Source organism: Dothidotthia symphoricarpi (assembly GCF_010015815.1).
Source record: "Dothidotthia symphoricarpi CBS 119687 unplaced genomic scaffold P153scaffold_1, whole genome shotgun sequence".
NCBI classification, from domain to species: domain Eukaryota; kingdom Fungi; phylum Ascomycota; class Dothideomycetes; order Pleosporales; family Dothidotthiaceae; genus Dothidotthia; species Dothidotthia symphoricarpi.
In genome coordinates, this window is record NW_022985008.1 from 1,037,042 (window position 1) to 1,052,496 (window position 15,455).

The 15,455-nt window shown below is 49.2% G+C and overlaps 8 protein-coding genes across 8 annotated transcripts; 6 read left to right on the plus strand and 2 right to left on the minus strand.

Moving 5' to 3' along the window:
* Positions 1 to 67: 67 nt before the first annotated feature.
* P153DRAFT_427379 (uncharacterized protein) lies at positions 68 to 1,750 on the plus strand. Its single transcript, XM_033672664.1, has 2 exons — positions 68 to 92; positions 160 to 1,750. The coding sequence occupies exon 2, from the start codon at positions 318 to 320 to the stop codon at positions 1,455 to 1,457; it is 1,140 nt and encodes a 379-aa protein (XP_033529119.1). The 5' UTR covers positions 68 to 92; positions 160 to 317; the 3' UTR covers positions 1,458 to 1,750.
* On the minus strand, positions 1,743 to 4,365 carry P153DRAFT_427380 (uncharacterized protein). Its single transcript, XM_033672665.1, has 2 exons — positions 3,864 to 4,365; positions 1,743 to 3,808 (listed from the first exon to the last, which is right to left on the minus strand). Exons 1-2 carry the CDS (start codon positions 4,236 to 4,238, stop codon positions 1,907 to 1,909), a joined length of 2,277 nt encoding a protein of 758 aa, XP_033529120.1. The 5' UTR covers positions 4,239 to 4,365; the 3' UTR covers positions 1,743 to 1,906.
* Positions 4,366 to 4,979: 614 nt separating this feature from the next.
* On the plus strand, positions 4,980 to 6,272 carry P153DRAFT_279362 (FAD/NAD(P)-binding domain-containing protein; the record flags this gene model as incomplete). The annotated part of the gene is made up of 1 exon (XM_033663015.1): positions 4,980 to 6,272. One exon carries the CDS (start codon positions 4,980 to 4,982, stop codon positions 6,270 to 6,272), a length of 1,293 nt encoding a protein of 430 aa, XP_033529121.1.
* A 63-nt stretch (positions 6,273 to 6,335) lies between these two features.
* P153DRAFT_8649 (uncharacterized protein) lies at positions 6,336 to 7,062 on the minus strand. The gene is made up of 2 exons (XM_033673454.1): positions 6,457 to 7,062; positions 6,336 to 6,403 (listed from the first exon to the last, which is right to left on the minus strand). Exons 1-2 carry the CDS (start codon positions 6,831 to 6,833, stop codon positions 6,400 to 6,402), a joined length of 381 nt encoding a protein of 126 aa, XP_033529122.1. The 5' UTR covers positions 6,834 to 7,062; the 3' UTR covers positions 6,336 to 6,399.
* P153DRAFT_8493 (cytochrome P450) lies at positions 6,580 to 9,064 on the plus strand. The gene is made up of 6 exons (XM_033673445.1): positions 6,580 to 7,223; positions 7,292 to 7,569; positions 7,634 to 7,790; positions 7,860 to 8,183; positions 8,243 to 8,272; positions 8,330 to 9,064. The coding sequence occupies exons 1-6, from the start codon at positions 6,886 to 6,888 to the stop codon at positions 8,874 to 8,876; spliced, it is 1,674 nt and encodes a 557-aa protein (XP_033529123.1). The 5' UTR covers positions 6,580 to 6,885; the 3' UTR covers positions 8,877 to 9,064.
* Positions 9,065 to 9,645: 581 nt separating this feature from the next.
* Positions 9,646 to 11,850, plus strand: P153DRAFT_427383 (uncharacterized protein). The gene is made up of 8 exons (XM_033672666.1): positions 9,646 to 9,721; positions 9,796 to 9,948; positions 10,063 to 10,279; positions 10,334 to 10,572; positions 10,813 to 10,841; positions 10,958 to 11,159; positions 11,216 to 11,342; positions 11,389 to 11,850. Exons 1-8 carry the CDS (start codon positions 9,678 to 9,680, stop codon positions 11,584 to 11,586), a joined length of 1,209 nt encoding a protein of 402 aa, XP_033529124.1. The 5' UTR covers positions 9,646 to 9,677; the 3' UTR covers positions 11,587 to 11,850.
* Positions 11,851 to 12,757: 907 nt separating this feature from the next.
* Positions 12,758 to 14,064, plus strand: P153DRAFT_362478 (uncharacterized protein). Its single transcript, XM_033667143.1, has 3 exons — positions 12,758 to 12,812; positions 12,861 to 12,987; positions 13,052 to 14,064. Exons 1-3 carry the CDS (start codon positions 12,769 to 12,771, stop codon positions 13,709 to 13,711), a joined length of 831 nt encoding a protein of 276 aa, XP_033529125.1. The 5' UTR covers positions 12,758 to 12,768; the 3' UTR covers positions 13,712 to 14,064.
* A 188-nt stretch (positions 14,065 to 14,252) lies between these two features.
* Positions 14,253 to 15,091, plus strand: P153DRAFT_278928 (uncharacterized protein; the record flags this gene model as incomplete). Its single annotated transcript, XM_033662987.1, has 2 exons — positions 14,253 to 14,398; positions 14,434 to 15,091. Coding segments are annotated over 2 exons (804 nt in total), but the record flags the coding sequence as incomplete, so codon positions are not given.
* Between the last annotated feature and the right edge of the window lie 364 nt (positions 15,092 to 15,455).

Genomic DNA, 15,455 nt, shown 5'->3' on the forward strand with positions numbered 1-15,455 from the left:
ACTGTCCGAGATGTCGTTTACCTTCGAAAATACTCCGATAAACACGCCGCACGACAATTCTAAGCCCTTTCCACACTACCAGCGCTGACATGGTAAGCAAATAGTTCTTTGTTCTTAGACATTTTGGTGACAGATTATCTCATTTTGCCTTATCACTAGTCTGGAGTCAAGAACTTACTTAAATCACAATTTCCACGTACATATCCTGGATTCACCATCAAACCAAAAGCATATTGACCAAGTCGATTACTACTTCAAACCTTGTATCCTGAAATTCTCTCGTGCTCCAACGCCTTGACCACCCTCCAGCCTCCAACATGAAGGAAATGTGGGAGACACTCAAGCAGTACTTCGGGGACGGCTATATCCCTGGATCTGCTCCGCTGCGCTACAATCTCCACGTCTGCACCATGAAACAAGTCCCAGCCAAAAACGACAGCATTCGTTACGGAGTGGAGATCAGCGAGGAGGCTATGCCTTTATTTTCCGTTCTGGGAGATACTTGTGCACCGCCCTGTTCATGCCAGGATATCACGGGCGTGATTCAACATATCGACAAGTATCTCGAGAACGCGCCGGTCCGTCACGTCGACGACAACACAATCACCAGTGAGAAGGGCGACGTGGACGTTGACCAAGTATCCTTGTACATCATGCGCGACACTCTCAGCTGGTGGGTGCATTGGGGTGGATCATTGCAGCCCACCAACTACTGGAAATTGATCTACGTTGCATTCGCTGCCATTCCAGACGATGTGCAAGTCCATCCCAGAGACTTCATTGACGGCACTTTCCGTTTTCTCGGACACACTTGGGCTGATTGCCGTGACGGGCTGCTGGCTGAGGGCGTCCCCTCAAATCAAGTCAAGCTCGCGGAGATGACTCTCTGGCGCCAGATGGTCACCCAGTATCTGGAGAAGGTTGACCCTGGACTGCGCCCGTTGCTCGTTTCCAAAACGAGCCTGATGACTCAGTATCGAGTCATGACTGCAAACACACTTGGTTGTGCCGCACTGCTGTTGGCGAGTGAGGGAGTTGTATCTGGAGGTATGGACGACAACGCTCTTGAAATGGCTTCAACAGCCCAGTGCTTGAGCATGGACATGGCCAAAGAAGCCATGGGGGTGCTGGAAGGCGAGAAGACTGAAACGGTGGCAGGAAACAGGAAACAGCTGAAGAGAGAGTTACGCTGGGTGTATGTGAGGTGCATGCAATATTTGGAAACCCAACCGCATGCGTACTTGTTGAGGCGATACGCCTCCTCAGGTCTGCACTACGTTCCTATGATGGACCGGTATCTTGAGCGTGTTCGGGGCAATATTCGGTTCCCGATTCGGGAGGCGGTCGCTCGCCTTCTTGAGCCTTTCATCAAACGGGAGCCAGTGATGAACAGGGTAAAAGAAAATGGACACTTCGCCGCCGAGACCGTTCACAAGCCTATCGATGTAGTAGCCTAGGTGCTCTTTCAGATTCTTTTCCAAGGTTCCAGCACGTAGTTATTCAACACTCGTTCTCAATATACATATACGAGAAAATGGTCTATTCCAAGTCTTCATGGATTCCCTTCCTCTCTACAATCAAGGCGCAAAAAGTTCATGTGATGATTCATCCTTGAAACCTGTCGCTACCGGTATATTTGCCAGAGCTGTAATGAACGATAAATAGAGCAATCAATTTCAAACTACGTAGATCAAATGTAGATCCTTACTCGCAAATTGAAGATCTTTCTTTTATCGAAAGTTAGAGACACGAACAAACATGAGCTTCAGCTTGAGGTAGAATGCTCAACTGATAGCTGAGTGCATAATCTTACTTTTTCAAGTAACCTACCTATCTAGTATTGACGTGAGAATCTGAGTTCTATCCGAATGCACCTTCAAGATCACAGAAGACAACTCTAATTAGTCTAAATAGGACCAGTGTTATATACAGTTTCACCTTCAAACCCCCTCATCAGACTGTGAAAGAACACCGTGTCGACCCCTTGAAATGTCCATTCATCGGCATCAGCTGTCAAACCGGGGTACAGATATTGCTGATGTAGGACATCGTTGATGGCGGTGGGATATGGCGGCGCGAACGACTGCTGCATCGTTGGCTCAGGAAAATGCACTACTGGAGACAAAGTTTGTGGAATGCGTAGCGTCTGCTGAGGTGTAGCAGATATTGCTGCCATACCATCCAACGGGGTTTGCACCGATGGTAGGACGCTGAAATCTCTATAGCCATCCACCTGTTCCGTCGTGTAGCTCGGGGGAGATTCCATGGATACGACTACGCCGTCGCTACTAATCCTGACAGTACCGAAGTAGGGAATACCGAGCTGGAGGGAATGCCCAGCTTCTGTTCCTGAGGCACCGGGTTTGCCCTCCGCAGCGTCAACCTCGAGAGCTAGCAGGCTTTTCAGTAGACTCGCGCTGCGTTGACTGAGAGCATCAGTGCTTAGCTTCGCAACGCCCTCCATATTCTCGAGAACCTTTTCCATCATGGCTCGGTCGCCGTTCCTCTGATGTGCAAGCACATTGATTCCCGCCACACCTCCCTCATACTGCCGTTGTCGCTGCTTGCGGTGCCCGTCGAGGTGTGCGATGACTAAAGTCATTGCAGCTGTGATGGCGAAGAAGTCAACAGCTCGACAGAAGAAAGCAACGCGGTTGAAAGAGCGGAGCATAATAAAGCGCGTCAGCAACTCGCGCGATGCGTTGATGCTAGCCATCTTGCTGTATTCATAATTGAACTTCTTATCAGTCTCCTCTGCACTGGGTTTGTTGGATCGTAGCATGTAGGGGAGATGCAGTAGGTTGAGCAAATTGAAGTAAAGCATCTGCTCAATTAGACGCAACATCTCCCAAAACGTCTTCTCTTTATCTTGCATCGAGCTGGCGAGGTTTGGAACCAGCCACCACTGGCCAGGCATCTCGTTTGCGGCTTGTTGGAGCTCGGAATCGAGTTCCAAGACAGCCGTAAAGTCATCATTAGTAGCAACACCTGACATCTCGTTATGCGCGAGTATGCGCGAGGCAATGACGCACTGCTTGCGCTCGAATTGGCCCGATGGTGAATCGTTTGCAAGAGCAGCTTCAGTGGCCATGGACACGTCTAAAGAGCCTTGCGGCAGACCAAGCATAAGGCATAGTTGGCGGTCAGTACAGACTATTCGAAACCAGAAGAAGTTCGGAACGATGGTCTGACTTGTAGTCGTTAGGTGCGGTGGCTGCTGACAATCGCCACGGTGCAAACCAAGCATCTGTGCAACCACCATGGCGCGCCTGCAAGCAAACCAGGCACGACGAAGATTGCCGCCATTGGCCAAGTACAAGGATTCTAGCATGACGCACTCTAACGCTTCGACGGAGTTGAGGAATTCGTCCTTGCTCGTTACCAGACTTATAGCTGTGTCGGCCACGCGACGCATAAGCTGCCGCGGCGGTTCTGACAGACGGTGGATCTCGTCTGCATGGAGTTCTGGATGTGCAAATTGCAGACACGTGGCCAAGATCAGCATATACTTGGCAAGTAGGGTTGGATGTGTCCCTGCATTTGGCATGTCGGCCAGACCCGCACTCCATCCGCCTGGACACTGGGAGAGCACAGCGAGAGAATGAGTCATGAGTCTATGGAGGGAGACATCGAGGCCTGCCTTGATCATCAAGTGGATGTCCTCGCGAGGCGGCAATGCAGCGTACAGTGCGGCCGAGACGGACTCATACCCCGTAACTCGAAATGGAGTGTCCATTATCATTGTCATTGGCGAAAGGTGCTCGAATGACTGCATCTCTTGCGGCGAGCACGACGTTGCCAAATCCGACTACAAACACGTTAATTTCGTCTGTATAAGATGAGGTTAGTAAGCTGCGACTTACCTCTGAACCATTACCACCAGATGGATTCTCGTTTCCAGCAAACGAATTCTTGTTCCCGCCATCGACGATTTGACTGGCCAACTGTTCGAGCAGGGCCTCGACACGCACCATGCGATCACTCAAGTGTCGATCTGTACTTCCTATCGACGATGCTGTTGCAGTCCTCTCATCAACGTCCTGTTGGCTGACGCATCTTGTGCCACGCCTCCGACATCCGATACAACAGGGGTCCGACGGGATAGAGTACGAACACCGGACCTTGCGCCGCTTGCACTCCCAGCAGCTGTGGGTGCCTTTGCGGGTTTTCCGCCGCCTCGTCTCGGATGGATTTGGGGATCCCGCCGCTGTATCTGAGGGGCGTTCTCTACTCAGCATCGTTGCCTAGCATTTACCGGGTACCACAGTAGTGGAGCAGGATCGCGTGATTGAATAACGTTCTCGATCGACGTTGCTGGGAGGGTCTGGAAGAACGGCGTCGATGTTCCGCCGAGACGGCGGTCGAAGGAGCTTGTCCTATCTATACAATTGCTTGTATGCGCCTCCCGGGCTTACATGCATTACGCACTCCGGCTTATGTGCGCCTCGCCGGCTTGCTTGCGCGTTCAATCAGGCCACATGCCAGATTTGTTGAAGCACCCTTCAGGCAACCACCTCGTCAAAGCATTTCTTTGCCGTAGGCCCGGTCGCACCAAGATAGGATACGTGCGCATGCAGTGTGCTAGCCGTTCCTGGATTAGCGTGCTCGCTTATAAAGTTTAAAGCTTTGTCATAGCTTTCACCACACTTCCTAGTCGGGCTTAGTTGAAGTTTCATGGGTGGGCTAGTTTCTGAGCATTTCTTGACGACTATCATCTACAGATATTTTCCTATGTTTGCCTTCTATTCAGACTGTCTATTACTAATGAACTACGCCGCTATTGGCCTGTGACACATCAATATGTATATTCCACATCCCCAAGGGTTCATCCCTCATTAATCAGTCCAACTCTCAAGCACACTTGTTCGTCTGATATCTTGACCACCTGAATACAGTATCGTTGCATTGCCTACTATACACTATTCTCACACACTCCATTCATGAGCACAACCGCCATCGCTTATCGTTCACAAGGCATCATGTCTTCTCTCAAGGTTCTCATTGCTGGAGCAGGCATCGGCGGCCCAGCTGCAGCGTTCTGGCTCTCGCGCATCGGCTGTGATGTTACCGTCGTGGAGCGTAACCCCACGCTTCGGGCAACCGGGCAACAAGTCGATCTGAGCGGACAGGGGATTGTCATAACAAGAATGATGGGCATAGAAGATGCTCTGCGGGCCGCTCGATGCCCCGAGCCTGGGATGCGGTTCGTCGATTATCAAGGCAAAACAAAAGCCTTCTTTCCGGTCGACACCAGCGGTAAGGCCGCATACAGCCCGACACACGAGATCGAAGTGATGCGCGGAGACCTCGTCAATATTCTCTACGATGCGACTAAGAACCTTGGAGGGGTGAAATACCTGTTCGACTCTCACGTCAAGCACTTTACTCAGGACGAGGGATCATCGGGCGGGAAGGTTCATGTCACACTATCCGATGGCACTCGGGACGACTTCGATATCCTCATCGGTGCCGATGGTATCGCCTCTGCCACGCGCAAACTCTTACTAGGCACTTCGTTTCCAGATCTGCACCGCGATCTTGGCGTCTACATGGCCTACTTCACAGCGCCGTCTCGGGAGGATGACACTTTCGATTGGAGTGTATGCCATATCCCAGGAGGCAAGGCTATCATGACCCGCAGGGACAAGCCAGAGAACATCAGAGTATACCTCGCCACCCGTGTTGGGTTCGCAGCCCTCGACGCGGCCAAGACACTTGCAGACCAAAAGACGGCTCTGGTGGACCTGTTTAAAGGGACGCAAGGCTGGCAACTCGACAGGTTTCTAAACGACCTGGAGAACTCCTCAGAGGCCGACGATTTGTATTGCCAGCGCATGAGCCAGATCCGCCTACCAGAAGGCGGATGGTCTAAGGGGCGGGTTGTCCTACTTGGTGATGCGGCGTTCTGTCCGGGAGCCATTGGAGGTGGAGTGGGAACAACGGCTGCGCTGATTGGAGCTTATGTGCTGGCGGGAGAGATTGAGAAACAATGGAAGAAAAACGGACAAACGTCTGACAAATTCAACGCCGAGGAGGCAGCAAAGGAGTATGAGCGCGTTCTGAGGCCATTCATCACAAGCAAGTCTGAAATGTCTACTTGGATGGTCAGACTCTGGCTCCCCGAGTCGAATTTCGGGGTCAAGACTTTACAAGCCATTGCAGGATATGCAGCAGGAGCCCAAATTAGCAAGTACTCAGGCAAGTCGCAGAAACCGGACGAGTCACGAAAACTCGAGTACCCCGACTATTTTGGACTAAAGCCAGGGTTGTGAGAACTGGCGGTCAAACTTTTGCGATGCTTAATCAAGTTGATTCTAACGAGTTCGCTGGAAACAAGCGTTTTCTACACTTCTACCTGCGTGCACTTAGCCGCTCTCATGTATTTCAAAAGATCTCTATTTATCTAATCAGTCTCTCAGTGCTCTATTCTTGCTTGGGAGTGGGTTGTTCCCATACTGCTTCTGTAGTAACTGCAGATCTTCGCGGCAACGACCAAATGCTATTTTCCGGCTTACTGTGATCTCGACGAAGCGCAAAGAGGATCTCGGGTACTTTGTTGCAGGAAAATAGATAAACGCAAGACGGGTGACGTGAGCCGGAACTATATGTCCCGGGGACAATCGTGAACTTAGGTATATTCGCCGAGTACTTATTCTATCTGGGAAGTAAACGAACGAATTGAAACAAGTTCCTTCAGAAGCACTTACATAAACCACGAATTGGCATCCTTTCTCTCCGATTGGTAGAGTGCTCAGTAAACGCATCGTGTTGCAAGCTTCAAAGCCACCGTTGTTACCGTCATCTTGAGACGCGCTTGGGAATTCACCTGTCATTGCTCATAAACCCACACAGAAGAGAGAATACACTGACGGTGACAAACAAACCATGTCGTATCTATCCGCAGCCCTCGATTCGTCATGGCAATCGACAGCTGGTTTCTCGGCGCTGCTGGGCCTGCTGTTGCACCAAACCATCCGACACCTCGAAATCGACAACCGGGGATGGGAACTGGTGTTTACGTACCTAGGAGTGCTTGCATCACTCTTCGTCAACTACGTGACATTTTCCAGTTTAGGTGTTACGAGCGCCTTGTTGCGCACTTGGTTGGCAGGTTCGGCCTTCCTCCTTGGGCTATACAGCAGCATGCTGGTATACCGCGCCTTTTTTCACCAATTACGCCGGTTCCCGGGTCCGTTCGCTGCCAGACTCTCGAATGCATACCAGTAAGTTTAAAAAAATGGGAGTTTCACGTTTTGTTTGGTACCAGGTTCTGACACGTAACGCCGAAAAGCATGATCATCATCAAACGAACAAACATGCGGTACCACCGACACGTCCAGAAGCTTCATGCCTGCTATGGCGACTTTGTTCGTACCGGGCCGCGCGAGATCTCCGTGATCCGCGCGTCGGCCATCAATCTGGTTTATGGCCCGATGTCGACGTGCGAGAAGGCGACATGGTACGATCAGAACTCAGGCGATGCTGACAAGGTTGGCATCGAGAACATTCGGAGCAAAGAGAAGCATAGACTTAGACGCCGAGCCTGGGACAAAGGGCTTGGCTTTCGAGGTATGATCACCCAGTGGAAAGTCTATCCTCGCCTCTGATTACTGTAGCTGACTGTTGATACCAGCTCTGAGCGTCTATGAGAGTCGTGTCAAGGCCAAGGTAGATTTGTTACTGGCGCGCATCGGGACTATGGAACCCCTCAATATAACTCAGCAGAGTGTCTTTTATTCGTTCGATGTTATGGGGGATATTGCTTTCTCCGAGGACTTCAAAATGCTCCAGTACGTATATATCTGCGAAACTCTCTCAGAAAAACTGCCATAGCAATGGCTAACTGGCACGCATCGTAGCACTGGCGAGGAACATCCCGCCATTGCCAGTCTGCACGAAGCCATGTCCATAGCAGGACTTGTCACCACCCTACCATGGCTCATGAATATGCTACGCGTAGTTCCGGGCGCCACGGGTAAATTTGAGCGCTTCGCCGGGTGGTGCTACGAGCAGCTGCGCCTGAAACGAGAGTCCCTAGCAGCAGAACGTGCGGCAAACAGCAAACAGGAACCGCGCGATGTGATGACCTGGCTAATCAAAGCCATGGATGAGGGTGACCGATCGGCTCCTCCGACCGAATCGGCTATCCAAGAGGATGTACGAACCTTGATCAGTGCTGGCAGGTGAGTTGCCTTTCTGCTCACCGTGTCCCGACTCTTGGAGCTAATCATCACACACAAAGCGATACTGTTGCCATCACGTTCACAAACACGTAAGTTGCATGTGACGATTCCACTGAACCAATTCTCCCAGACTAACGTGGACGTAGTTTATACTTTCTCGTCAAATACCCAGCCGTCTACCAAAAGCTCCAGCGCCTCATGGCAGCCGAATTCCCCAGCGGATACGGCGCCTGGACCTACGAAAAAGCCAAGAGCATTCCGTACGTAGACTACATAATCCACGAGACGCTGCGTCTCCGACCCGCAGTCCCAATGGGCTTCCTGCGGCAGACGCCCCCACAAGGACTGCAGGTGGATGAAGTCTTCATCCCGGGAGACACCATCATCAACGTGCCGACGTACACCATCCACAGGGATGAGCGGTATTTCGAAGAGGCGACGGAATTCGTGCCCGAGCGATGGGAGACGTTGTCGCCAGATACGGCGGCTTACTTAGCTTTTCAGCGGGGCCCGTTCATGTGCTCGGGTAGGAATTTGGCGATTATGCAACTGCGCATGCTGATTAGCTGTCTTGCTCTTCGTTATAGCATTGCTTTCGCGCCCGGGGAGGATGGTGTGGCCTTTGCGGATGGGGAGAAGGAGACCCTGACTATGTGGATTCCGCCGCTGCAGATGGTTTTCACGCCTTTGTAGCTGCTGATATGTGTGTATAGCACGGTGTGGGTGGGTGAGTTGGTGGCCTTTGAAACATGGAGTAGCTATCATTCACGAGGAACTAGCGTATAGCTGGGACAGGTGGAGGATTTCCAAAGGTAAGAATACATCTTGTAGTAGGTATCGTGGTAACTACTGCAGCATAAGAGAAGCGCATGCTAAACAACCAAAAGACTCAAGAACACCAGAGCTTACCCAACGCTGAATATAGCTTTTGCATAGCGATGTCGAAAGCATGGTATGAACATCACTACCTTATCATGTAACCCAGTGTTGTCACCTACACAACTTTACGTATAAGTACTGCATAGTATTGGGAGCCTTTAGATTGTGGTAGGTGCTTTTTGCTCCGTTCTAGCACAGGATGTTCTCAAGTGAGGAAACCCATATCATAAAAGGTGTCATCTTGTAAATTCTGTGTTTGCAGGATCCAGTTAGACCTAAGAAGACAAGTTCTGGAGTACAGTGATAAGTCGCTATTTCTTTGCAAGGTCGTTGAACTGCGGTTTGCTCTTTCTTCGAGCCAAGCAGCTCTTTCATTGCAGTTCAAATGTCAATGTTCAAGTGAATTCTTGATAGCACATCAACATCACTTTATGAAGCTCACATATATACGCGGAAAGACCTCTTGTGCCCAATTGAACTTGGAAGTTAGATATTGATAGGTTATTCTAGAATCTACCCTAGAAGCGCCCAGACAGATGTACATAATCTATCTTCCTCTCAGATGAGATGCAATTCAACTTCAAGAGACCTGCATCACTCAGTTCAACACCCAACATGGCAGACGTGTCGTTCAAGCAACTACTAACGGATATCAAGAGGTAAGACCCAACGGTTCCTCCGCCTCTACATAACTACCGTCATCTGACCTTCTACACGAGCTTCTTCAAGACAGGCGAGTTCTCCGATCTCGTAGTGACCTGCGGAACCGATACAATCAAGGTCATTGTGAGCACACGCTTCGAGTTCGTCGGCCAAATCTATCAAACTTCCTGTTCGAATACCAAGTATTGATGAATCTAACGAATGATGGGGCCACTTCCAACAGGTACGCAGGAGTCAGTTGAGGGCAAGATCCATTGCTCAGACGAATGATCGGCTGTCATTAAACTGCTAATTCAATATTTCTACGAAGTTGAGTATGAACCTCACTTCTCTAAAGATGTTTACTCGCCCTCGTCGACATCTTTATAGCAAAGCAGCCGCGCAATTGCAATTCTCCTCCCGGTGGCTCCCGTTGCGCTCACTATTCATCAGACCGTTTGGTATCCCCGCATCGATATTGCGGAGAGCAGTGCAACTTCGACTGCATCAATTTCAAAGGCGACGAGTACGCCCCGTTGTATGGTACAGCTGACCAGCTCCTCATACATACTGAGGTATACGACATTGGGGACAAATAACTTCTACTGGGTCTAAATGAGTTGTCAAAGTATAAGTTTCAACTTGCTTGTGCGGCTTATTGGAACGATCCAGAGTTTTCAGAGTCGGCCGACCACGCATTCTGCACCACTCCTGACCACGACAAGGGCCTGCGCGAAATCGTGTGCAAGACCATTTCGGAGCATATGGTTCTCCTAAGGAAGCCCGAGATCGAAGCACCCATGGCGGAATTCAATGGATTGGCGTTCAGACTCCTGAAGGAGAAGGCGGACAAGAATGGTTGGCTAAAGTGAGAACACGTCGAATGAGCATTACAGTTCGTATCAAAGCAATCAGGAAGCCAGGATGTCGAGCGATCACTCATCAACGACACACGAACAACGGCTTGGGTGTTGTGAGACAGTTCTTGAGAGCATACAACATCTGATAGTTCTAAAATCAATTCTTGAAGTTATTTGTCATGTCCTAAACTCTCAGGTCATTTTCTCCGTATCGTTCGCTTCCACACTACCACGCTGAATACCTGCAGCCTTGTAACAACGATCACTCTCTTGTGCTGTAAGGCTATTTGTGTTATATTGTGGCCACTTTGCGGCTTTCGTACCTCTCTGGTTGTGCCTAGTGCGGAGCATCCGTTAAGAATTTACGCTTTCACTATACCATCCGCTCTACAGATCTTCTCCAACTTTCCATCCGTGGAGTTAACCGCAAACAGTACTTGAAACCTTGGCAGCCACACACCGGGCACCTCACAGTCGCGAAACTTGTGGCGTGTCTTCCCCTCCACAAGTCTTTACTCAATATCCGCCACGGCATTCTGTCTACGCCCAGAATGGCAGAATCTTCTGCGGAACGAGTATTGAAACTGGTCAAAAAGTTCGTCGTTCTCATCGAGAGGTGACTTACAACATTTGCTGATCACACTGCTGCAGTTGTCTCACATCAGGCGACTACTCCGACCTTATAATTACATGCGGAAGCGATGTCCACAATGTCCACAAGATGATCGTCTGTACACAGGCAGACTTCTTTGCGCGAGCTGTCAAGTTTGGCGGAAAGGTAAAGTTCATTGTCTACTACCTTGGATGATGTTAACGCGGTGTAGGAGGCGGAAGAAAGTAGGGTTGATCTTCCGGACGACGAGCCTGCCATCATTACCCTGCTTTTGCAGTATCTCTATGAGGGCGAATACGATCCGAACCACATGGTCGCTCAGGATTCCACGCTCATCGCTTCACGGGGCGCTTCCAGCATAGTTATCAATCGAGGCGAAAGACGCAGTTCGGAATATGGCGTTTACTAGTATGATTTCCCTCATACTTGCATCATCGGCTGGAGGGATGAATGCGATGCCTATTCGCTTTGTCCTCATCATATCTGTACTATTCAATGCGACTCCAATTGCAAGGACTTCTACTGCAGCAAGTGTACACAGCCGTGCATTCGAGGATCTGCAGACCAACTCCTCATTCACGCCAAGATGTACGAGATAACCGACAAATACAACGTGGCAGGACTTAAGCACCTGTGCGAGGAGAAATTTCGACGAAGCTGCGAAGCCTTTTGGAACGACAATGCATTTCCAGTGGCTGCGAATTACGCCCTCTCAACAACTATGGAGACAAGGGGTTACGAAATGTAGTCAGTGGTATCATCTGCAAGCACATAGAACTGATCTGTAAAACTGAGGTTCAAGCTCTGATAAAGGAGATCAGTGGCTTGTCTCTTTCCATATTGCTCAAGAAGGCCGACGAATTTGGCTGGGGTGTGCGGTAGAAGACTCAGTAGGAGCTTCGTACGTGGTGTCAACATGTGCGAGTGCGTACAGAGGTTGCTCTATCATCGGTTGTATTCCACTTGACCAACTTCTGGAGACTGATCTAGAAACCTGAGTATTGAAATCTAGATGGACGACCTTTTCGAGATTGAGTAGGTTCTGTTCACTGAGTTTCGTATGTCATTTCAATGCCTTTTTCTGGAGATGTTACATTGAGTTTGTCTTTACGACTCTGCAGCGCTCTCCAACTCTCTTCACTTGCATTCATGTTCGCGGAAAGTTCATGTACAGTGGTCTGTGCGTGTCAGATGCAGATATCGGTGGCCTGAAAAATACCTTCGACACCCCAAAAGAAGTCTAGCATTAGACCCAAAACATCAAAACACCACCTTGGATCTTGCAAGTCTGCGGACAATATACAAGATAATTAGTACAATAACACTGTAAATATAGACAAATATATGTATAACTCTGTATTGCAACGCTCACTTACTCTTGCACACGTTCTAACTATGATGTTGGCGCTAAAAGTCTAGTCTCTTGGCTAGACTCGCGCGTACGCAGTCATTCTGAACAAATCTTCCAGGCCTTTTAGGCCTTACTCCTTCTAGGGTGTCGAAGGTATTCCGCCAACGTTCATACGCCACGTGACGTCGCATTCGCTTTGTTTATTCCCCGCACTACTGCACCTTTTCCCCATCAACCACGATGGCGGACGCGTCCCGTGAACAACTGCTAGCTACCGTGAAGGGGTATGTCGCTAAATACTGTTCATGATAATTTTGCTGACCTAGTCACAGGTTCCTCACCTCCGGATCATTTTCCGACCTCATCATTACATGCGGACCAGATTCATACAAGGTCCACAAGAACATCGTGTGCTCGCGCGCAGAGTTCTTTGCTTCCGCTATCAAATTCCCTGGGAAGGTGAGCTCCCTTCATATATGTTTTTTTGGAAGCTGAGTAGTGCTCAATGCCGGTCAAACTCTAGGAGCACGAAGAAGGGAAGATCGAACTGCCTGACGACGACCCGGCGACTATCAAATTACTAGTGCAGTACCTGTACGAGGCTGAGTACGAACCACTTCTTCTAGAGATCGACGCCCAGCCGCCTAGGAAAACTCTGAAATCAAGCAAGAAGGGCAAGCGGAGCAATCAGTCTCACACCTGCTACAGGGAAGAAGACGTGTTTTTAGGTCAATGGTTGTATTCATGTGGTACTAACGACAAGCTCTGCGCTCATCATACCTGTGGTCGAGATTGTAACCGAAACTGCGTGGACTTCATCTGCGAGCTTTGCACACCTCCTCTCCCTGCGCCTGACGGGTTGGCTGATCAGCTTGTTATACATGCCAAGATGTATGAGATTGCTGACAAGTACAACATTATGGGTCTTAAAGATTTAGTCATTGAGAAGTTTAGCAAAGCTTGTCAACGCTTCTGGAACGACTGCGCGTTTCCTATAGCTGCTCATCACGCGTTTTCCACCACGCCTGAACACGACAAGGGGCTTCGCGATATCGTTTCCAAGACCATTGCCGACCATATGTCTGATCTAGTCAAGAAGCCGGAGATCGAGACTTTGCTTACAGAGTTCAATGGTTTGGCTTTCGGAGTACTCAAGATGAAGACCGAAGCCGGATGGAAGTAGGAACGCAGTTCATTTTGAACATTCAGATAGTGTCAAGGTTTCAAAAGGCGATGAACATACGCAGCTTGAACATTACGTTGACTTTGGTTAAGGAGAGGGTGATTTCAGGCACTACATTATAACGCACGCTCATGTGGAGGACATCCTCTAAACATCTTGCCTTGTCCAAGACACAAACTGTCTAGTTTCAGGACTCTTTCCTCTTCTCAGTTGGCTGTTTGAATTCTTGCCAGAACAACCAACGATTTAGCTTCGATATCTGCCAACATCTGTATTTACTGCAATGTTATAGTGAGAGGTATATAGTGTGACCTGGTCTGAGATTTACACTGAAGATGGGCAATTTCACGCCACTACCCCGCAGTCTATTTACGACGTAAGATTGCTCCAACCTGTCAACCTGTCGGTGTTCTCCACAACACACAATATTGTAGGTGCGTACCTCGCGACGATGACCAATTATATCAGTGATGAGCTTGTTGCAAGCTTCCAAAAGTACAACTATCTTTTAATCTTTGTAGCCATCGGTCTGACTTGAGATAGCTTGCTTGTTTCCGGCGAATACTCAGACCTTATCATTACCTGCGGTAACAACTCCTACAATGTGCATAAGGCTATTGTTTGCTCTCTATCGAGCTTTTTCCGAACAGCGGAGAAGTTTGCTGTTGGCAAAGTGAGTTTACAACAGTAACAGAATGCTCAATCTAGAGTTGCTGACATAGTGGGCAACACCAGGAAGCCGCCGAAGCAAAGATCGACCTGCCAGAAGATGATCCGGCGGTCATCGAGCTGCTCATGCAGTACTTTTACAAATTTGAGTACGAGCCTGAGCTGCCAGACAACAAAAGATCGCTGCCTGGAGTAGTTTACGTGGCGGTGAAGACAGAGAGCGGATATTCTTACGATTTTCCTCATACTTGCCAACCAGGTTGCCCAGGCGACGATTACAAGGTCTGTCCTCACCATGTTTGCACATCTGACACTTGTGGAGAAAAGTGTCGTAACTTTATGTGTCAAGATTGTACGTCCGCGCCACCTCAAGGAGATGCCAGCCAACTCCTTGTTCACGCCAAGATGTACGAGATTGCCGACAAGTATGGCGTTGCAGGCTTGAAAGAACTTGCTCGTGAGAAGTTTGCACGCGGATGCAGAGTGTACTGGGAGGACGAGGAGTTTCCTCCGGCTGCAGAGCATGCTCTTGTTACCACTGTGGACAAAGACGCTGGTTTGCGAGAAGTTCTCATTCTCACCATCACATCACATATCAAGCTACTACAGAAGCCTGCCATTGAAGAGCTCCTGATCAAGCATGCAAGCTTTGCATATGTAGTGCTGAAACGTCAAGCCGAAGAGTTAGATCGATTGAGGTCGCGTACCTGAAACATAGCGCAAAACATGAATTACAACACCGATTTAGTGTGTCACTTGTTTACAGGAAAATATGGCTCAAGATTACAGTGACTCGGCAAGTCTTCCTGTTACATCGAAGACAACGTTACGAAAAACCAAGATCTTATATTTTCTGATGCTGTAGTGACAGAACTGTGGCAATGATGTTATTTTCGTTCCGCTAATGTGCCAGAATCTTGAGCCACATTTTCCAGCAACTGTGTGGTCTAACGCTCGAATTTCGGTATGTTAGAAAGCCAAGTGATGAATAGACATGATACAACTACAACAAGCAACATCCGACAGAGTGTTATGTTGATAGTGTCTCAAGATGTAAATATCACGATATCCACAC